This window comes from Fringilla coelebs, assembly GCF_963513975.1.
Source record: "Fringilla coelebs genome assembly, chromosome: 7".
NCBI lineage: Eukaryota > Metazoa > Chordata > Aves > Passeriformes > Fringillidae > Fringilla > Fringilla coelebs.
The window spans coordinates 34283280-34306778 of NC_140035.1; the positions used below are offsets into that span (position 1 = coordinate 34283280).

At 41.3% G+C, this 23499-nt stretch overlaps 1 protein-coding gene across 1 annotated transcript in view; it reads right to left on the reverse strand.

Moving 5' to 3' along the window:
* ERBB4 (erb-b2 receptor tyrosine kinase 4) overlaps positions 1–23499 on the reverse strand; it is a gene marked incomplete at its 5' end in the record, with an annotated part of 567058 nt that overhangs the window by 100480 nt on the left and 443079 nt on the right. Inside the window, 3 exons of the mRNA XM_084209338.1 lie at positions 5488–5586; positions 7414–7536; positions 10123–10255. Of these exons, the coding sequence (XP_084065464.1) occupies positions 5488–5586; positions 7414–7536; positions 10123–10255 (355 nt within the window). The remainder of the gene's footprint in view (positions 1–5487; positions 5587–7413; positions 7537–10122; positions 10256–23499) is intronic.

The window sequence follows — 23499 nt, forward strand, 5'->3', positions numbered from 1 at the left end:
TTCCAGCTTTAGCAGAGGCTGAGCACTCTAGGGGCCTGTGCATGGTATGCAGCATTCTCAAGGACAGCTGGATCTCTGGCATCTCTGGACACGTTGGAAATTGTAATTGCCATCCCAGTGAGCTCCTGTGCCTGGGACTGGTAGGGGGAGCTCCCCTCTAAGTGTCTCTGCTCACACTCTCAGTGTGCACCAGCAGGGAGGAGGGGCAGTGCACAAAAGGAGGTCTAAAATCACAGGGGTTATGTCCATAACTCCTACAATCACAGGGGTTAATGTCACCCCTTGCCCTCCACTCCTGCAGCTTGACACGATGGAGTGCAAACCTGTTTGAGCTGCAGGGGAGCTCAGAGCCAGGCAGGGCTCACAGACCCCTCATGGCAGCTGGAAAGGAGGATGTGCACAGAAATGACAGCAAAAGAAATAAGGAAAAATGTCTCACTGCTGCCATAAAGGATTTCCTTTGATCCCAAACCTGCCCTTTCAACAGAGAGTCAGGATTAACTCTGTTTATTTCCCAAGCAGCCAGGCAGTCAGTGGAATGACTGCTACTACTGTTAGTAGCAATGTCTTTTCAAATCTTCAGGAGCATCTACATGGTCTGTTGAAGACCTGGATCAAACACTGGGCTGGGCAGGAGCATGATGTGTACACAGAATATTAAAAAATACTAAAAAATATTTAACTTATATTACTATATACTAACATACACTAATACTAAAAACTACTTAGCTATATTTAATTTTAAAAATATTAAAAAAAATCTTACCTAGTCACCCTCATAGTCACATAAGGCAGGATCCTACAGAGAGGCTGAGGGCAAATGCACCTGTGTCAGCTGAGGAATTGTGTATCACAGAGTGTGTCTGTAGCCTCAAGGGATCTATGAATGACACCATGGGCCAAGCAAAGAACCAAAAACCTTGAGCCTAGAACCTTCCTGTGTCTGAAGCCACCAGTGGAAACCAAGAAAAGTGAAGTCTTCTCTCCCCTTCTTCACCTGACTAGCTAGCTGTACTTCCCATCTAGACATATTTGGGAAAACAAAGGAAGCATCTAGGCTTATCCATATCTCTGTGGTGTTTCAGCTGATCAGGAGAAAAAAATCATGTAGCTGACTAGAGAATTCTTTTTGTCTTCAATCCTCTGAACTGAAGATAAGTTTGATATTGATATCCTCAAGCTGAGGGCTTGTCTTTACTGTAAGACAGGCATACAATTTAGAAAAAGCTGTTTCTGCAGCACATCTGAGTGATTTATTCATTTAGTTCATTAGGCCAGACATAAATAAAAGATGTGGGTGTCAGTCCCCTACATGCAGCTTTAATTTGCTTGCTACATGTCTGGTGGAGGTCACTGTCACTTACCACCTCTGCACTTGATGTGACAAATGTCCTCCCACACTCCAAGTGCTGCCACTGCAGACAGCAGCAACTGCAGCGAGCACAGGCCAAGCCAGGAAGCCTCTAGATCTTAATTATAAAACCATAAAAGAAACCAACTGCCTCTGAAGCTCTCTTACTAGGAAACAAATGAGAATGGGAAATTTATTTCCAACCATAAATCCCAAAGCCTTCAGTTTAATTTTTCCCAAGTTAACTTTCTCACCTAGCTAAGCAGCACTGCCTTCTATTATTAGCTTCTGGCCCAATATCAGCTGACCACCATCAGTCAAACTGTCTTCATCTCAATGAGCTCAGGGACTCCCAAGGAACTCTGCTGATGCTGACTTGTGCTTGCAGCCTCTAATTATATTCTAACAGATAATGGAGCATTTAAACTCAGGGAGGATAGATTAAATTTGTAAGTGGATCAAAATCCTGGACACAACCACAGCTCATAGGATTACCTCCTGGAAACATCAAGCTTAGAGGAAAGGCCCTCTCCAACTGTCTGTTTCCCCATGACAAGTTTTTTAAGGACATGATTTCAGCCTCAAAGGCTGTTTGCTATGCTTTCCAACTGCAGCATGTCTTTAGAACTTATTACATGGTCAGCTGAGAATCTGGGCTGATGTTAAACCATCTGACCATGCCAATGGCTACTTGACTTATCAATCACAACAGTCAAATTGAGGCTGAGGAGATGAAATTGTTTTCCCAAGGGGAATTGTAAGTCCCTGTTCTGCTATCAAGTGGCCTCTCAGCTGCACATTTGCCTGTTTTCCTCTCCACAAGATTCTCTTCCCTCCATAAAACTCAGGACCATCATGCATTCTGCTCCCAGCCTTAGGGTGAGGAGCAGGACTGAGCTCCCTCCTGATGCCCCTGGGTCTTGCTGGTGACTCCCTCCCAGACACAGGTGCAGGCAGAGCACTTGCACTCTGAATTCAAACTCCAGCCCCTTCTGGGGACCTGCCAGAGCAGAAACTCTGCCCTGCAACCTAAGCCCATGACCATCTGTAAATATCCCAGACACAACACACACCCAGAAGCATGCAGGGAAATGGGGTAAACCTACATTTGACAAAACACTAACAGCAACCTGTGTGTGGTGAAAATAAAGCCAGAGAGGGCCTCCTGTGCAGTCTGACTCTGCCCTGGTACAGGCTACTTAGCAGATTCCAGCTTGTATTGCTGTAGCAGAGACAGACCTACTGCAGGGATAAATCCAGGGACAAACATAGGGAGGAAAGGGAAAGGGCTAGCTGGGAATGGCTGGAGAAAACATGGAAACTAGACTGCTGTGGCTCCCTCAAGAAAAGCCCCAAATAAGGGCTGTGCTTTTGGATGATGGCCAATTCATCATCTCCTGATGGGAGGTGCTTGGCCAGAGCAGCAGAGCTGGCATCAGACATTATATCATTGCAGTCATCACTGCTCCATTAGCAGGGCTGCAGGCTGCTGAAATGACAGCCCTGGAGCCAAACTGTTTTTCCTTACTCCTTCACAATAAAGTTTAGCAGAATTGCAGGAGCTCACAGAGCCCTTCCAGACTCACATTCTGCCAGCATCACAAGTTATCACCAGATCTATGGGCAGTGCCACTAACATCCACAGCAGCCATTTCTGTGGACACTGAAGTGTCCCAAGTACTCCCTCTGCACACAAACTGCTGCTCCCCAAAGGCTTTCCATTTTCCAGGGCCTTTCTAAGAGGAATGCTGACTTTTGGATACAAGGACTTTCCCAACCCAGGAAGCAGTAACTGCTGACAAAAGCACACCTACAAAGCCAAGGGTGTGACTCATGTAATGACACCTTCCCACTAACCTCCTCTTCCCATTCACTACCAACACTGGCAGACCCTTTTTAAGAAAGAATTAACCCCACCATGTTGACAGTGGCATTTAGGCACCTATATACCTTTCAAAATATGACACAAGTGCTTTTAACCAACAGCCATTATTCACAACACTCTTTTTACCCAAGTACAACTGATGCATTTTGCTTTCAGATGTACATTGGAATATTTCCTCATAAAATGAGTAAACAGTATCCAGTTTTATCAGGATAGCTATACTGACTAAAGTCTTGAAGTGACAATGAGTAAAACACATTTTTTCACTCTAACTTACATTTCAGTGAAAGATATTTAGGTTATCTCCTCATAATTTAAATTTTTAAAATGTTTAATTTTTTTGGGGGGGGCAGGGAGGAGTAGACACATTAAAACAATAAATAATGCTTAGGTCATTCTCTTTGAAAATGCATTGCTTCAGGAACTAAACAACTGGTTTAGAAGGTAAGGATGGCAAAAACCTCTGTATAATTGGATGAGCAATTATTTCACAAGAATGAAATTCAATCATCTTCATCAATGCAGTACAGAAAAGGATTACAAATCACTGCACATATATCAAAAGCAGTACTGATAGAAAACATATTATTTCTCTTTATTGCCACTTGTATCAACTAATGATGATTATGATTTTATTATGATTAAAAACAACCGAAGGGTTATTTTTAACCTCAAGAACTCAAAACAACTTTAACTTTTCTCTCATCTTGCAGCCCCTGGGTCAGAGACTCAGGAGAAACTATTAATTTCAAGAGAAACCTTTCCTACTGTAACTGTACAGTCAAAAATCTCCAGAGTTCCCAAAAGCCTCTTCATTTCTGAGCAATTTATCAGATGCTCTGATGCAAACACTGGGGGAAGTATGGTCCAGTGAACTAAACTGACCTAAGCTGAGCTGTGAAACCTCAGACAAGCAACTTTGCCTTCTACCAAGGACCTTATGTTTTCCTTGCTTTGAGGTTAATCAGTATCAGAGGAGGAGATATTACTGCTATTTCTCTATCAGATCAGGGGTCAGATCCTGATCTGGTAAAAATTGCTCAGTTCTAGACAGTGATAACAATACCTTTAGGCTGGAATCTGTATCACTGACTGACCACTGACATCCAAGTTCACCTCTTTTTTTTGAGCAGCTCTATTATTAGCAAGACTCTTTGTCCATTAAGCAAAAATATCTAATAGTTGTTATCCCTTTAGTGCAATTAATTCCTTTTAAACAGTGCCAAAACTGCCTTTTTTTATTTATTATTTGTGCAAAATGATTACTGAATGCAACAGAACCACAGAATGATAGAATCATCAACGCTGGAAATGATCTAACCAACATAAATGTGCAGTGCTCTGTAAAAACCACAGAAAATCCCTTTCTCTACACAGCCTTCCTTCAACTGCCTAAGAACTCAGACATGAAACAGCTGTCTGAAACACATAAATCCACAACTGCACATTTCTGTTCACTTCTAGGTGGAAGAATAGACTATATAATAATGGGAGTACCTTCTCCTTGTGGCTTACAGTCTCAATTATGCTAACAAATTAGGCCTACACACTGAACAGATCAGCAAGACTTAAAAGTCATATGCAATTTTTATGTTCACAAGAGGGACCTACAAAAAGAGTGCAAATTTCTATGACTTGTCAAAAAATTGTCACTGAATAAGACAAAGATTCATGGTGTCAGTAAGCCTTGATCTTGACACAGAGCTGAAAACTGAGTGCAAAGCCTCTGTGATCATAGAACATTCATGGAAATTACCATCTTGACCTCTCATCCTTGGTATTTCAGATTAGTAAAGCAAAAAGGCTTTTAAATCCAGCATATTTTAATTTTCCCCTTCTTCCTGTTATGCTTTGCTGCTGCTGCCAGCTCCCAGAGTCTTGGAACACCCAAGTGGGGGAAAACTGAGCTGAATTTCTGTTCCTGTGAGTGCTACACCAATACAGACCTGCATACATGGTAAGATCACCTCCTGCAACTCCTCCTCTCTCTTCCATACCTTTTCTGCCACAGAAAGATACAATATCTGGCCCATGAGACAGAGTACTTTTAGTCTTATAGTGACAGAAAAATTATTAGAAAACTCCAAGTATCTTGGGGCACGTGCAGTAGAAAACCCAGCCCTGTCAGGTGCTGTGTACAATTAAATATAAAGAAAGAAAACTGGCAGGAATTTATCTTTAAAACCTTCATGGGCTACAGAAAGACACCACCCCTGCCAAAACCCAAAAATACTGCTTGTGTCTTACTTACATCCATAAATTCCACATTGGCTTTTGGACCAGTGGTCTCGTTAAGGATCTTAATGGCCACAGGAATCTTTACTGTTTCTCCCTCAGGGACCCAGATGCCCTAGAAAAAAAAAAAAAAGAAGACTAATAAAACAATCAGAAAGACTTGATTCAGAGTTACAGTTCTTTTTGACACATTCTGTCATGGTTTGCAGATCAGTTATGGGACTCAGTACAGAGAATACACAAAATTATAAAATAAAAAAAAATCTGTAAAACTACTTACATCAAAACTAAACTCTGATATAAAATGAAACATTTTGTACCAGTGAACATCCTTGAGTTTCTTGTCCACAACAGGGTTTCTAAAAAGCAATGGGCAGTGTGGCCATGATGCACATTTTCTAATGACTCAGATGAAATTCTGATACTGGTTTGGATATAATTAAACAAAATTTGTATTTTCTGTCTGGATTCCAATGCTCAAATTTGAAGCCATCAGTAAACTCTCCAAACAGATTATCACCAGATCATAACATCATGCAGGAAGAGAACACCCTGAGAATAATAGAGTGAATAACTTAGGGGCTCTTTGTCTAATTACTTAATACCTGAGGATCAAAACTTAGGTGTCTAAAAAGGAAATTTAGAATTAAAATTCACCAACTGCCTCGGGCTACTTTTCCATCATTCTTGACTATTGCTGTTTTCTTGTCAACCTCATGGCATCCATCTCTATCACTTTATTATCATCTAAGTATATTCAAACTCTTATTCATAGATCTATTCACATCACCTTGTAGCAAGAGTGGTCTGTGCTTCCTTCCTTTCCTCCCCTCTTTGAGGACAGAGGCAGATGCTCTGACCTACCACCTTGATTTGGCAGGTTTGGGCTGCTCCCAGAGGGTTGGGGAATTGCTTTGACTTGCCCCCTAAGCCCTACTTCATCCCTCTCAGATCTGGACATGACCATCAGATCATAAAAAATAAATACTTGTTTAACTGAACTGCTTTCTCCATTGTGGGTTCCACTCTCACATCCCAGTTGTTAAAGGGTGCCCTGAAGTAATTCACCTTTTCTGTTTAAATGGAAGAAACAAGAAATTTAGCTAATGGCATTGTTTTTACTAGGTATTATTGCTGTTGCATGACCCAGGTGACACTTGTGAAATTAAAGACAGCATTTATCCATCTTTCCAAAAGATGGAATATGATAAAAGATGCTCTACAGTAAGAACAGAAGGGCAAACCTTGGTGCTCCACTCTGCCAGCAGGACAGTCCAGCCTGTGTAGCTCTCTTGCACATAAAAATGACTGGGGCTGACATGTCTTTGCTCACCAAGAAATATTAATTGCATGTCACCATTTGATGCTGAGGATGAGTGTGGCATTCACATTCTCTGAAAAAAATCCCTTCACCTAGGATTTTTCTCCTGGGAATCTGAGAAGCCTCAGAGAAAAGGAAAACAATTCTTATCTCATTTGCTTCTCCTGTGTTGTGCTCATGTGGAATGTGTTTGGAGATTGTTCAACCACAGGTGATTGTTTCACTGCATTCTGCTGTGAGTTGTTTTAACTCTCTGGCCAGTCAGGGCCAGGCTGTGTGGGGACTCTGGAAAGAGTCAGGAGTGTTCATTATTATCTTTATAGCATTGAATAAGTATTCTTGCTGTATTCTTTAGTATAGTACAGTATTCTTTATTATAATGTAGTATTACAAAGTAATAAATTTGCCTTCTGAGAACACGGAGTCAGATGCATCATCCCTGCCTTTGTTGGGACATTTCCCTGCTAATACAATAGATGAGTTCCTTGCACACAATTCCAGTGTCCTTTTTCTGCAGGGCTCAGGAACCACCCCTGCAACAGGCTGCTCTGCTGCAATGCAGAAGTTGACTGCTCCAGAGGTAAAAGAAGGCACTCAGGGCTGTGTGGGGAAGGCTCTCACCTTGTACACTGTTCCAAAGGCACCAGAGCCCAGGACCTTGACTCTCTTCAGCTCTGTCTCCTTCAGGATGCGGAGCTGGGCTTGGTTGGGCGCCGTGCCGCTCGGGGTCAAGGGTTCCACCAGCTGCAAGGAAAACCCAACAGTCCCAAACACTGCTCAACATGCAGACCCAGCAGAAGTTTATACCAAGAGCAACCAACCCAAGGAAATACTGGAACAAGACAGTGGTGGAAATCTATTGACCCCTACCCTGCCAACTCTTGGAGAGATTTTTCATCTTCAAAAGCAAACAAGAAACAGCACAAAACCGAGACCTTGTAAGAACTGTGTGTGGTAGTGCAATACAACAAGACCTGCTAAAGCAAGTCCTCACTCAAATGCAGTAATTTCCCCCTGAAACTGCATGATGGAATTATGAACTGCAAATTGAATTGGTGTCAGAGTAACACATCCAAGGACTTCTGATAATGGAGGCAGTATAAATATTTTCTACATGACAGAAATATAGCATTTATTATCAGTGTACCACATCCTATTTTTGCCCATTTTAGTATCTTTTAAGTTGGCCATATTTCTTTTTAATGGCCTGGACTAAACGGCTCATCACATTCTTATTCTGTTTTGAGGAAGGGATGATTTTTCTGAACTTCTGTTTTACCACACAGGAAGACAGCTTTAGGGAGGAAACACCTTAGAGCAGACAACTAATTTATAACAACCACTAATTTACTGCAATTAAACAATTTGCTCAAGATGTCCCAAGAAACTTTGTAAATGAGCCACAATGGCACATTCAGTTAAAAATGCTCTTAGATCTCATACCATCTCTGCCAGAAAAACAATGTTTCTTTAAAACTAAATTAAAAATAAACGTAGAGCACAATACTCAATACAACACATGAAAAACATTTTGTTCCTTTACAGGATGAGGGAAATAATTCAGAGCTTCTCCTGCTCAAATTGGTTTGAAAACAATGCAGCACTTCAAAACTGCCTGTTTGTAAGGCTAAATGCAGTATGCTCTGCATTTGAGATATAGCTCTTTGGGCACTATGAACTACTTAATTAGTTGACCAAACTAATTAGTTTTGTTCAGGTAAAAATAGCAGTACCTGGCAATTGATGGGCAAGAAAACATAATAAAACCAAACAGCAACAAGTTGAGTGATTTCTCTTTTCCTCCTTCCTACTTTAGATGTTCAGTATTTATAGCATGAAAGAAAGGTTACTGTAAAAGAAAATTAGGCATACTGGCAGCACACTTCTGTATTTTCAGTTTGTGAAGGATGAGGAGAGGTTCTGTGCCACAGTTCACCAACACAGGAATGGCAGGGAGAGGTGGGGATGTGTTGTGAGGGTCTAAACCCAGGCTTGTAGGGTTTGATGGAGAATGATCTACAGAAAAAGTTCTGTGACAGTCTCCAATTAGAGAGAGAGACTTCAACTAAAGCTAATTGCTTGTGTGTTTATTCCAGGATGCTCCTGATTTACTCTTCAGTTTTTCAGCCAAGATAGCAGCTTCCCCACATGTTCAGTAGGAGGCCCTGGTCCCTCAGGACTATTGCCAGCCACAGCTTTTATCTGACCAAATGAAACATGAAATCTGGGCTTCAAAGCCAATGCAAGGAGAAGCACCTGCTTAAAGTAATTTATGCTTCAGTATGGGCTGATACAGTGGCAGAATTTATTCATTTAAAGGCACTGACTATTGTTAAGCTTTCTATACAGCTGAACAGTGTTTAACAAGCAACACAAATTCTAGCCAAACATGGAGATACTTGTGCAAACAGACTGGGGATGCATAAATCATTTACTCCCAGGCTCTACAGTGGAGTTGAGTGGGAGCAAAACCCTTGGAACAGAAGAGAAAACAGCACTGTTAATAATGCCTTATCAAAGAGTCACTAGCTAACAGCATTTCCAAGCTTTATTATCCCACAAAGGGGCACCCTAATTTAAAAATACCATCATTTGCAAAGCGTCTCAAATCTCGGACTGAGGAGATTGCAGTAATCACCACTGCAGCAGCTGATAGATATACATTTAATGTTATATTTAAATATACTTTCTAGCTTGTCCTCTTCACTAGTGACACTTCAAAGAGCAGGATGGATCCATCAGAGCACTCTGCTATAGCTCTGCTACATGCTTTTGCCAGTAAAACTGTGGACTTCAGTTGGTTAAGCTCTGTGAAGTGTCTTGGCTTAAAATACACTATTGTTACTGATCATTATTACAGGCTTTAACGAAATCTGCACTACAAAATCTGAAACTACAAAATCTGGACTACAAAGGTATTGTGTAGGCACTGGGAACAACAGTAAATTACAACATCTGCCTTTAAGCATGAAGTCTGTACCAGAGCTTGCTGAAGGAACTTACTTTAGCCTTAAAAAGTCAACCTAAATATGGCCAGAATGAACCCCTGTAATAGTTAAGCATGAGAACTGCTAAATGTACTGATGAATGGGATAGAAGTTCAGTGGAAAGCAGGATGGGAGTTGAGAAATCTGGTGGGACACTTTTCTTGGTCTTCAGAATCCATGGATCTGTACTTGTGCAGAAAACCAGCATCTTGAACCAGTTCAGTCTGCACAGGTAGGCAGAAGGATCTCTAGAGCTAAGGGAAGGCCTGAACATGACTAATATGAAAGCAGAGTATCCCTGAAAACTCCCCAGGACAGCCTGTGAGGAGCAGCCCAGGCTCACCTCAGTCTCCAGGAACCTTCGCAGCGCTCTCTTCTTCTTGATGCTCTTGCGCCGTACGTACACGGCGAACGTCAGGCCCATGATGACGATGATGAAGAGGCCACCAATGACTCCAGCAGCAATCAGGGGGGTTCTGGCAATCAGAATCAGAGACTTTACTGCCACAGCTAGGGGTGAGAGACCAAAGAATGCTTGGGTACATAAAACACAGTCACGTGGAAAGCTTATCAACTGCCTCATGGAATTCCAGCCCAGATGGGAAGTCAGGGCAAACACATTGACACATGGTAGGAATTTGCTTGTTTTTCATCATTATGCCAATTCTATTTTTGTTTACAAACCCCCATGCACATGTGAGGAGTCGTGTGGACAAGGAAACACAACATGCACTTTGATGGCAAATGCAAATCTGCAATGGCAAAATGAGGACACAGGTATCTGCAGGTTCCTGTGAGAGATCTGCCTGGGCTGACTTTGGCTCCACCCCCATCAACTCATGGGCTCCTGCATTCAGGGGAAAACAAGCCCATGAAAAATCCCCAGACTAAAAACACAGTGAGCCTTACTGAGCATGGAGGAAGTGAGAGGGAACTTCACAGGCAAGATGTGGAGATCACCTACACAGGCAATGGAGAAATCAGGCTCCCTCCAGAGAAAACTCATAGCAGTACCTTAAACTGTGCATTTTCACAGCAAACCAACCGCTTGCCAAGACGAACACACTCAGAGCATTTAACATCCCTCCAACAGTGGCTGGAGAGTTGCTGACAAGATGGGTAAAACCACAGCATGACAACTGCAGAGTACAATGGTGCTGAAACTGTTGCCTGGTAAGCCCAGGACATAGATTAACTGTTGTCAAGATTGTGGAAATGTCACTGCTGTGCTCTAAAAGCCTCCCTCAGTTACATCTGAATGATGATGAAAGGTACATTACAGCCTATTAATAAAAATGTACCACACAGCTATGGAAAATTTTAGAGTCTCCCTCAGAAATACTAAATTGTTTTATACAACCCTTTCTTTATTCTTCTTTTTACAACCTTTCCTGAAGCAGAGCCATGCACCTGGTATGGTGCATGAAGGTGTGTCTGCATTACCACTGAGAAAACCTCACACTCCCACATCCAGTATCTAAATTTATTTATATCCACGTTTTCCTGGGGTAAACACATTACCACAAAGGCCTATTGCAGTTCACAGAAACTCTAAGCTGGCAAATAAAGGAAAGGGAATGTTGTCTGGCTGGGAAATGGGTTAGGGTGTTTGGGGAACATGAGTTCAGTACCACCTCCTCCTCAAAACACATTGCCCTTTCTAACCCCAGTGGTTATTCTGTGATTTTGAGTGCAGAGCCTAAAGAATATGGCATATCCACCCCAAACAATGCTCCTCTTTGTTAGCATGCTTTTCTACATTGTAAGAAACTCTTTAACAGGCAATTATGAAAAACACTGGCCACCAAAAGCCTCCTATGAAGCTTGTACTACCCAATGCTCTTGAGCAGAATAATTTTTAAAATTCATTTTTATGCTGTATGAGCAGTCATATAATTTTAACAAACACCACCAAACCACAGAGTGACTAAACAGGCAGGAGAACTCAGCTTTAAAGTGCATATTAATAACTAGCATAACAGTTGTCAAAGTAAGTAATTGGAGTTTTATAGTACTGTGTACTCTAAAAGTAGTCCAAATAATATTTACATGATAGACTATAATAAAGAAATGGTTCTAAAGGGGACATAACAAGTAATGAAGAAAATAAAATGAAGTTTGTAGCTCTTCTATTGTTATAGAATACAAGGGGGGTTCAAAATGGATCTTTATGATTCATCATGTGAACTCTCACTGACTTTGAAAGAATGTCCTCATTTTTAGTAGGTAATTGAAAAAAGGAAATAATTTTCTTCACCAAACAAGCATTTTAGTTGCTAATGTGAAATATTCTACATTATACCTGAATTTTTAGGAGGTACCACCTAAACATATTATCAAGCAAGCTTAAAAACTATTAAAGGGATAGTACAATGTGCAATAATATATTTAAATGCTAAACAAATCAGTGAAATACAGAAAAAAAAGTATTTTCCACTCAAATAGTGAGCAGTTGCCTTGACTCCCAAATTCACTACCCTTGCATCAAATCCTGTAAGTCACAAACACCCAGCCTGGGATGTGGTCACATAACCAGCAGCTTTTCCTCTCTCTGCTGCTGAGCTCCAAAGTCAACAACTCAGGTTTATTTGCTCCAGGACCAGATGCCAAGTCTCTGCAGCCACAGCTCCCTGTTATCCTTTCCCACTGCTTTCAACCACACCTGGATTATTTCCTATGCCCAGTTTTCAGGGTGCCACCCCATCACCGGGGTTATTTTCATGTGTGTTTGTCGGGTTGACTTTCCTTTTTCTCTCTGTTCTGCTAATATCAGTTCTCATGCCTCAGTTCTCTGCTTATTTTCATGGTTGCAGAGCCTTACCTTTAATACCCTGATGAATTCCATTAAGCTGTTTACCTTTCTGCTGGGCCATTGCTGGGGTTGTTCAACACAGATCCCTGCAAGGTGGCACTGACCAGAGCTGCTCCTAAAGTCACAAAACCTTCTCCCATTTTGTTCTTTTTTTAATCCAACCTAACCTAACAAACTGTTTGGCTTCACAGGCAGCTGGACACGCAAATCTCCTTTTGTCTAGTGGGATTAAGGGTTTAATCCACTTACTTTTGTTACATTACTGTCCCACAGCCACCTCCATGACTGCAACTCCTGACATTTCCCCACTCACACTACTGCCCACTAAAAACTAATTCCATGAGCAATGCTGATGAAAAGACAAAAAATGCACTATCAAAGGCCCCCATCATCATCTTAAATTAATTTTTAAAAACAAGGAGGACTGAAAAGGCTCAGAAAAGCCAAGGTTCCATGTCAGTCCTTCCTGTCCAGCATAATTAATAGACAGCCAAAAGTCAATCCTGGCTCACATTTCTTACAGCTCCAGCACTAACCCACCAACAGGAAACTCCTGATACAGCCACTTCTTTCCTTTACACATTGGAAATCTACTCCAGAGGATGGAAACAATCTCTGTTAGGCATTTCTGGATTTTCATGCTCATCAAAACAGGCTTAGCAGTCCAAGAAACATGGCCCTGAATCATAGTTCAACTCCACGTAATTAATTTGCTATCCCACATCCCTCCCTCAACTGAGGACAGAATACCCAATTAATAAGTGGAAAAGCCATCAGCTGGGGAGGATGTGGAAGGAAAAAAAACCCATAACATGAAAATCCTGCCTCTTAAACTAGAAACTGTGTATCTGTAGCTAAAAGTTGAAAGAAAGATTCCAGTATTCCCTTAGGAGAAATGAATAATATATATGTATTTCTTTTCTAAAGGGTACTGTGTTTTCACATTTAGAAACACCTAACAGCCACTTCCACACACCAAAGCCGACACTGAGTTCAAAGTTAGCATTCCAGGATGGACAAGGATGCTCAGCAGCAGGGCTCACACCATTCCATCCACTCCAAAACATCGGGACAGCTGCAATTCCCACAGAGCCCTGAGAGCAGGTATTAAAGCCTGATTACTGATTTAGATGAGTACAGGGTTGGTCTCACACTTGACTGCAGAGTGCAGCAGGAAGGAGAAAGGAAATCGAGTTGTGGCCCATGGAGTAAAGCTGACAAACACCACCTGCTTCTCCATCCTTGGCACTGACCCACCTGGTCTGAGATGTAAAGAAACTGAGCTTTGAAGCCAAGCTGTTAGAAGGCTCCAAGTTCCTGTATCAGCTTTCTCCTCCTTGGAGTTTTTATCTGTACATCCAAACAGGACTCATTACAATCTTGAGTGTTTGCTAAGCAGTTCCTGCTCACAAATCCTTGTTACCCAGGCATTATTTTCTCCTGATGGATGCTTCCCACACTCTGCATTCCTCACCCCTTCCATCAGTGGGGGTTCAGCCAACTTTGAAGCTGCCCTTTCAGAGATCTGATGGTTTCTACTAATCCTGTAGAGACAATCTTAGTATTTAAAACATACAAGATAAACAGCCAGGCTGGGAAGCAGATTTGTGCGTATTTCACCACCCTCTCTCTGCTGTGCTAAGTTCCACAGCCACAAGGTCCAGAGTGCCTGGTGCTCACCCCAGGGGTGGCAAGGATTCATCTGATGTTATTCTCACCAAGACTGCTTTGCTTTATACTCTTTTTCAAGAACAAGGCACCCTTCCCCCCTCTCCCCTCCTAATCAGAGGGTGTTTGAATACTGATAAATGGCCCTATTTATGTGCAGATTGGGAATTTTTATCAGGAGTAAACACAAATTTGAACTCACAGCTGATCTCACAGTTACACAATTACTCTCAATTCCACATTTAATCCAGAGATGGGCAAACTGTCAACTAGCCACAACTTTTCAATATGCAAAACGACCTGAGGGTTGCAGTCTGTGTCTGGGTGCACTCAGCAGTTAAAAATCACTATAGAGGAGACACAGCTTTCACTTTGGCCAAGGCTCACGTGGACAAACACGTACCTGTTGACAAAAGTGCTCTATTCTTACCCACACTGGCTCTTGTATCAATGCCTGTAAAGGTATGGTCTACTCACACCTCTTTTTTAAGAATGTAGGAGTCCTCATTTCACTCAGCAAAGTAAATGAGGATAAAGAAAAAAATATTAAGTAGAGCTTTGAAAATTATTACAGCCTAACATTCTGCACATTAATATGTATTGATTCAAAATCTGTGATATTTTTATTACCACACACAGTGCACAATGGATTTCTTTAAAAATGGTTTTAAATCTGAATGGCATAATTTAGAACTACCACTCTGTTACGTTTTCACTCTAAATTACCAAGAACTCTCAATATTAACTCCCTGTTAAATACAGCTGACTAGGAATAACTACTGAAATCTCTGGCATTACAGTATCAATATCAAGACTTTTTATGGGCTGCTCCTGCTCTAAAACTGAAAAGTCCCAATAAAATTTCTTGCACCCCTGCCATTTTTAGGCTGAGATTTTTCTTTTCTGCCTCAACTTTAAAAAGGAATGCTATTGTTAAGAGCTTGCACAGAGACTGTTTTGAGGCTTGTGCTTTAAATAAACAGATTAGCATTCTTTTTAAAATATGCCAAGTCAGGCTCCATATAACATAGATTGATTTATCTGTGACACAAAGCCAGTTAAATCCACTAGAATGAACTCACAGGTGCAGCCAGTTCAGCAAGTAAAAGATCATTCTGCTTTATAAAGTTGTCATATTTCCCATTTTCTTTGGAAACTATAATATTTTGCATTAAATAAAGGAAACTAGAGCTGTAATGACCATGGATGCTGGTGGACCGCTCTGAAATCAAAACTATCAGCATTAGCTCCAGGAGTTTCTCTCTGCATAAAGAATTCCTGTTAGAAGCAATCAACTCAGCCTGCTGCTCTGCAACCAGTGGCAGTCAGCTGGCTCATCATGCCTGTGCACATGAAATCATTCATCCAGAAAACACACTTTTCTCCAACAGAAACATGGTCTGCTTTGTGGCAGTTGCTGTTCACTCACGGTCACATCCAGGAGCACCAGGGAGCAGCACAACCCATGGCAGGGCCTGTTAAATTGCTGCAGGAACACGTGAAATCTGAACCCAAATCAAATCTGTACCAAAACATCCAGTAGGAGCTGGGTCACAGGCACAATCCACACTGTAGCTCTGTCTTAGGTTGGAAGATGTGCCTGGGGCTGTGTATTCTATCACCACCTGTCAGAGGTGGGGCAGTTCTCTTCTGTTCTTTGGGCAGTTTTCTTTATCTCTGCCACAACCCATCCTCCCTCCAGGAGATCTCTGCTGTCCATGGCCAGTGAGTGTCCCTGCATGGCTGATCAAATTCCATCATCCCATGGGGAGATGCTCTGCCCAGGGGAGGAGCCAAGCATTCCTACCTGGATACAATCTGACACTTGGAACACCACAGGCAGAGCCTTTCCCACTGCATTCCCAGAGGAGCAGCTTTCTTCTGCCCTGCATTCCCAGAGGAAGATCAGGCCCATCTCCCCCAGTCCTGGCCCTTCAGAGGAAAACTCCCCACTTGTGCAGGATCCTGCTCCAGCAGAACCACAGCTGGCAATGCAGGAGGGCTGAGCCACCATGGGATGGGACTGTGCCACCACCCTGACCCACAGGGGGTCAGCTCCTGTTCTGACTCTGGCAGTGTTGTTTTGTACTATTACATATACATTTTAAATTTTCCTCTTAAAGAAAAACTGTTTTTCCTATTCCCACATCTTTGCCTGAGAGCTCCTTTCAAAATGACAATAATTCAGAGGGAGGGGGTTTACATTTTCCATTTCAAGGGAGCCTCCTGCCCTCCTTAGCAGACACCTGGCTTTTCAAACCAAGACAAGCTCAAAACTGGAACATTCAGCTCTGCAGTAGGTTTTTATAAAAGCAAAGAATGGAGAACATGAAGGAACGTTCAGGAGTATTTAAAATAACTATCAGGAGAAAAACTGTTTGAATATTGTGCTCTTCCTTTTGTTATTTTTTTAAACACTTTTTTAATTCCACTGGTGGAAAGTGCTTGTAATTCACTTAAGTTCAGTGAAGTGTTTGCTGAAATTGAGCTATTCAACAGAAGAAATATCCAAACCCACACGTGACTGTGCCTGTAGACTGCACAGGTGGATTGTCTACCTCTAAGGAGCTGCAAGGTTTCTCTACCTCATGTCCTTAATTTTTACTTCATTTTCCAAATCAACGTCTTTCTTCAGAAAAATGCATTTATCTCTCTTTTTACACCTGCCTGCCATTTCAGAATGCCAGTCTTTCCTGAAAGTACTCCTTCAGAAGATTTAAGGAGCACAGGGCAGATATTTTGTTTAAGTGGTTGAGAACACTGGACTGCTTCCTGTTCCAGCTTTGAGTCATTTGACACAGCAAGCATTTGCTTTCTCAAGCTCCAGGAGTATTTCAGAGTACAGAGCCTCCAAAGACTATACTTGGGGACCAAGTCTGACATTCAGAACCAGATTCCTTCCTCTGAAGCCTTTATGACTTTATGAAAAAAATTTCTGTACATTGAAGAGAGCCCCAACCTCTCCCCAAGCACCTCTCCAAGGGAACAAGCCCCTGCACAGAAGGGAACAGCAGACTAAGGTTCAGCACTGGACACTGGCAGAAGAGAAAAACCAAACACCAAAACTGAAAGAGGGGAGATTTGGATTATATATATGGAAGAAATTTTTCCCTGTGAGTGTGCTGAGGAACAGGTTGCCCAAAGAAGTTGTGGCTGCCCCATCCCTGAAGTGCTCAAGGCCAGGTTGGATGGGGCTTGGAGCAACCTGGGATAGTGGAAGGTGTCCCTGTCCATGGCAGGGGGTGGAACAAAGTGATCTTTCAGGTCCCTTCCAATCCAAACTTTCTCTGACTCTATGATAACAAAATGACAGGGAACACAAAAATGGGACATGACAAACAGATGAGAATAGAACTATCACACTGTGTTCCCAATCTTCAAATACTTGTCATATCCAATAATTTGTTCTGTAGTAAGAGAACAAATAAGGGTTTCAGCTGAGGCTTTTAACAAGTGGTGGCATTAAAGCATCTTTTGGATCTATGTTTGAAATGAGAGTGCATGGAGGATTTGTAGCAGGATGTTTTTGGAAATATGCATCCATCTTTCATGTATTATGTACATTCATGCACACCCACAGTTAAAAATCTTTCCTTCACAGCCTAAATCAAAACAGTCACACTTCACTCTGCACTGGCATGTTTATATAAATAGAGCATTTGAGACATTTATTAGAACACTAGCAATGGCCATGATGCTGTTAGCTTCAACACAGATTTTAGCTACTCATCACTTGAGTTCTAAATATGCAGAATTTATCTTTGTGGAGCATAGCAGGGAAGAAATGCAGCCAGTGCTCATAAATATGGAGGAAAATTGAAGGCAGATAAAGAGCAGGGTATAAGGAATTTCTTTGAGTATGCCTGATGCCGCTTTTGGATTTATCACTATTATTTTACTGGAGGAGCATACTGTCTAAACATCCTACACAAATTATATCAATCATTAGAAAACCCCAGTTGCTTACTGGGGAAAAAGCTCACATAAAACTGATATCCTGTTCCTGACACAGGTTTATACAGGATCACCTCTTATATGATACTATGCCCAAAAAGGTTTCTCTATGTTAATAGAGAAATCAAAAAGTTCTTCTATGTCAATAACTTACCATTCTTATGTTACCAAATGAAGCAGAGAGAAACTCTGGAGTATCTTGCAACTCCTCTTAATCCTAGTTATCATCCCACTGCCAGAATTTCCCCATTCTAAGAAGAAAAGTTGAGCACAGAAACTCCAAACTCACCCACTGTCACTGTTCTCCTCTGTAGCCACAGCCAGCCAAAGGAATCCCATCCACTCTGGGGGCTGTAAAGGAGCCAAGGGCAGCCTTGGCCCCTTTTTGAGCATCATGCTGCTCTCAGCTCTGCTGACCATGGGGCTGTGGTTGTGTTCACTGCAGCCTCCCACCACCTCCACAGTGACAGACAGAACTGGGGTTAGGAAAGCAGCTCATGGCCATGGTGAGGGTACTGCTAAGAGCAATCCCAACTCTCCAACTGCTCTTTTATTGGGATTGCTTTGTAGTACAGTACAGCCCACATTGAGGGAAATGATAATTTAGTAAAATAGCTCTTCCTTCTCCCAAATTTCTGTATAATAGAACATTCCAGAATTTACTGCTTTATCTGTGCAGCCTTTAAATGTTAAAGAAACTCATCTTTTGACAGCTGCTAAAATTCCAGAACAGAACAGGCCAAGCATCTGGGGAAACGGTGATCCAGCTTAACAATCTCTTTTTCCTATTCTAGTCACAACCCCTTTCCTTTCCCCATTCCACCAAATCCCCAAATCTAAGTACCAGTACTCTGGCAGACAGTGGATCCTGCTGAGTTTTTGTGCCTTTCAGGTCACACTGAGTCTGAAGCTCATTAGAGGTCAAGAAAATAAAAAAAAAAACCAAACAAAAATAAGGAGAGAGAAGGCTTCAATACCTTTTTTTCAACCCTGCCTCTGTCATGAGGGAGAGAGGGATTGCCTCTCATTCTACTTCAAAAATATATGTATTTTAAGTATTTAAGTAATCAGCAGCACAAAAAGGCTGATGAAACCGTGAGAGAGTATATCCAACCATACTGATTCAGCTGTAGGTTTTGACTTGCTTTCTTAGTGATACCCTTCTTCTCACTGGAAACTTCCTAGAAACTGCTCTCCTATTTTTAAAAAAAAAATCCATTGACTAAAAGCTGACTCTAACATCCCCAAGTTTGGAATATGCAGCCCTGATCCACTAGTTGATCCAGGAACTGGAAGTAGAGAGAATTCACCCAGAGCTGAAGTGAGACAGCACTGAACTTCACCTGCATCCAAGTTATTCACATGCAGAGGACATCCCTGCCACGAGGGAGGGAAAAGCATATCTATGGGAGATGGGACAGTTTTAAAGCAAGGATATTATCTCCTCAATCTGTTCTTTGCCTATTATCCCTGCTGTGATTGAGACTATGCATATTAACAACTAGTAGTCATTTTAATGCAGGAATACTTTTTACCTTTTCATTTTTTCCCTTCATCGGTCCATTAGGGGCAGGGAAAGATGCGATTTACTTCTGAAATTTGCACCTATTTTTTAAGGAAGGCTGTTCACTCAAGCAGAGCAATGCCCATGGATACAGACACCACTGGCATGAACTGAAAATATCCCCATGGCTGATTCCAGCCTGCTGGGAACTTGGAGGAGATGGGTTTAGCCACTGCCATGCTACTGAATTACATGTGTAATTCTGGAATTACACATCTTCCCTCCAGTCTTCCACATCACTGCAGTTTCTTTGCTTCTGACCAACCAGCCTACAGGATCTGCATACCCTGGTCCATGTTCTCAGCATTATTTTCTGACCAATTTGGAAATGAGCATATTTTATTACCAAAAGCAGGGATTGCAGTGTCTTGCTTCCTCTTCAGCATGACCTACACTGACATCAGGCCTACAGATTCCAACCTTGCAAGATTAACTTGAGCAAAAGAAATGGCAACTAATAAAACTACATCATCCATCCTTTTGCTTCCTTCTACTTTTCTGCTGTCACCACTTCTTTTCACCCATGTTATGGTCATTTACAGCTTCTGTGCCTTCTAAGATGTATCTATACTACCTAATTTCAGTGACACATCTAAACATAATTTGATTTACAAGTAGAGAACTCCGAGTTAAAATGGAACAGTGAATACAATAAGAACATGTAACAAAAATCCAAGTGAGCATTTTAAGAGGTCTCCAACACTGGTGTATTGCTTTGAAATCCTGTGTTTCCAAAGGACACACTATGTCACAGGCAGAGTACTGGGAGTCCAAGACAAATTGTATGAGGAAAAAGTTCACACTTTTCATTATAAAGGTTGATTGCATTTCAGTGTTTTCCTTTAGGCATTACTAGAAAAACTTTGTATCATTGACAAATCAGGGATTACATCATGACTGGACCATGTTTAACCAAAGCTTAGCCCTTGTCCTGAGGATGAGGTTGTATTTGTTCTCAGATTTCTACATAAATGCCACAACTCTCAAGTATGAGAGACTACCAGCTTTGCTGAGATATGTACACAACAGGCAAATACAACCTCCCAACCCTCTGCCAAAGAAAAGCTCAATCAGAACTAGTCAGCACCTGCTCTTCACATTATCCCATAATCTTTCCTTGCCTGTTTTATCACTTGTTCAATCTCAGATAACTACAGAAATTATTTTCAACATTATCTTCTATTGATGAAACAGCCAATACGTCTGCAAAAGATCTTGTTCACCAGCAAGTGAAAATGGTGTCATTAAAAATTTACATCAGATTGAAAAAAAAAATCATGAAGCTTTTTGACAAAAGTACAGATAAGATCTGAATGAGTTTCTCATCTCTGCTAGCAAAGGACAGTGTGAAAACTCAGAATTTTTCCTGACCTAACTGCTAATGAGCAAGCATATGTGAACAGAACAGAAATCTTGTGTAAAGTCATGTGGAACTCTGTGCCTCACCCACAGCTGACAGGAGCCACAGCCCAGGATTCAGCAACTGCATTTGCTTGTCTGTGTCCAACTCAGTACTCAGACTCAAAATTCAAAGGATGTTCTAGCTTAGACCATGAGCTAAGAGCTGATCACAGCTGGAAATTATTGTCACAGACATTGAAGCATCCTGTCACATGGCAGGAGGATCCACACCACCCTCTGCCTCCAAGCTCAACATAAACTCATCTTGCTTGGAGGAAAAAATTCCCAGTCTTGATTTCACAAGCCTAGTGCTGGAGAACTGAACATTACCACAGAAAATCATTCCAGGGATTCATGACCTTCATTAGAAATGCACTGCCATTTTGCTGTTCTGAATGTCTCTCAAATTTCACCCATTTTATACCTGACAGACACCCAACTCCCCTTTTCAGTCTGCTAGACTTAGTGCCATCCTTAACCAAACTTTGTCTTCTTACCTGTGTATTTCTAGAGGAGAACCTGGCTCTACACCTTCACTTTCAGCCAAAAGAAGTTTTAGCTGGTTTGAGTTCCTAAACTTCACTCCAAGACACAAGGTACTATTTCCAATGTCTCCTGTCTCAAACCTCTCAAGCACACCTTGCTGGGAAAACAGTCAGTCCTTCTGAAGGTACAGGGTCTACATTCTTGCTCAACTCTGTCCACTACCACTGTTACCAGGGAGAAAAGAGGCAAAATACCTCTGCTTTACAGAAAGGAGATGCAAAGGAAGCTGAGCTAACAAAGAGAGGCCATGGCATGGGGAATGAGTTTAGTACCAGCCCACATTTCCCATTAGAAATTGAATTTCGTTTTTTAAAATTACTACCCAAGGGTACAGATAATTTACATGACATTTTCCCAGCCCTTTCCTTTACTTTACAGCATGGAAAAAATTATAGTAAGAATAAGTAATTTGGTCTGATGGCTTGATTTCCTAATGCTCTCTTCCTGAATGATTGCTGGTATTTGTGGTGATGCTTCCACCTTTGGTAAATGCTGAGGTACAACTTCCCACACATAGCACCAAAGTCAGGATTTTGTTAATTCCTTGAAACCTACAGCTTGTTTAATTACTTTAACTGGTTTACTACTGTGTTTGCTACACACTAGTAAAGTATCAAATTCAACACTGGTATTTCCATTCCTGCAAAAACAAATGAAAAGGACTGGCAGACAACTATACTATCATCATTAAGAAATTATCTGCTAGTTTTGATCTAATGCTGGGAAAGCTGTTGCAATTTAACTGAGAGATAAACATACATTTTAGTGTGTAAAACAAAAAAGGTAATGCCAATGTACAAATTTTCATCTGCATTACATGTTCTATGCTCCATCATTCCAGAAAACTCATGTTAAACAGGCAATGAAAAGCAGAATGCTCTAAACAATCCCTGCCAAGAGCTTCCTGCTTCATGCAGGAATTGCAGCTCCTTCACACCTGAGTAAGGCCACAAGGAGTAAGCCAAATTGCAGAGAATTAAGTCTGGGCTGGGCTCTCAACTAATATATTTGTCATGTTAATTTTTCTAAGAGTAACCAATCCTACATTGCACAGGTAGACTGGAAGTAAGACCACAAGCTTTAGTTCTGATTTATTATGTATTAAATATTAATGAATTATTAAGGAACCATTCACTGAAGTTTAAACAACCTTACATCTTCCATATTTCTAAAGCTCTAAAAATGTATATTTAATAATAGATAATTAATTTATAAGAACATTAAATCTAAATTAAATCCTCATTTCCAGCCAAACCCATTGGAGAGTGGTGAGATATATACTGTTGCTCTATAATAAGGTCACTTCTCCATGGCAAAACTTTATTTCTGCACTGTGTATTATTTGTGTAGCCAAATCAATACAGACCCACAAGACAAGGGTGATGAGAACCCAAAGCAATCACCTCTGCAATGGCACTGTGTTGTTTTCCATTCTAACAAACCATTTATTAATTTGCATTTCCTATTGCTTCTTTTTTTCCAGCAGTGACCTATCACATTAGGCCTTCATCACTCATCATTTTTTCTGCTCATAGTTTCAGTAAAGATAAGTTAGTCAATTTTTTAAACAAAGAATTTTTTAATCAAAATCGAGCACAGCTCCTGGGAAACTTGGCCAATGAGTATCAACAGTACCAAGATCCTGCAAGAGTTTATTGCCCACATTCTACTCCTTGTACAACAAACTTCCAGGAACATCAGATTTCTGACCTTACTCTATCCTATGCTCTCTCAACAGGATCCTCAAACCACCGGAGCCACAGAACAGATTTTAA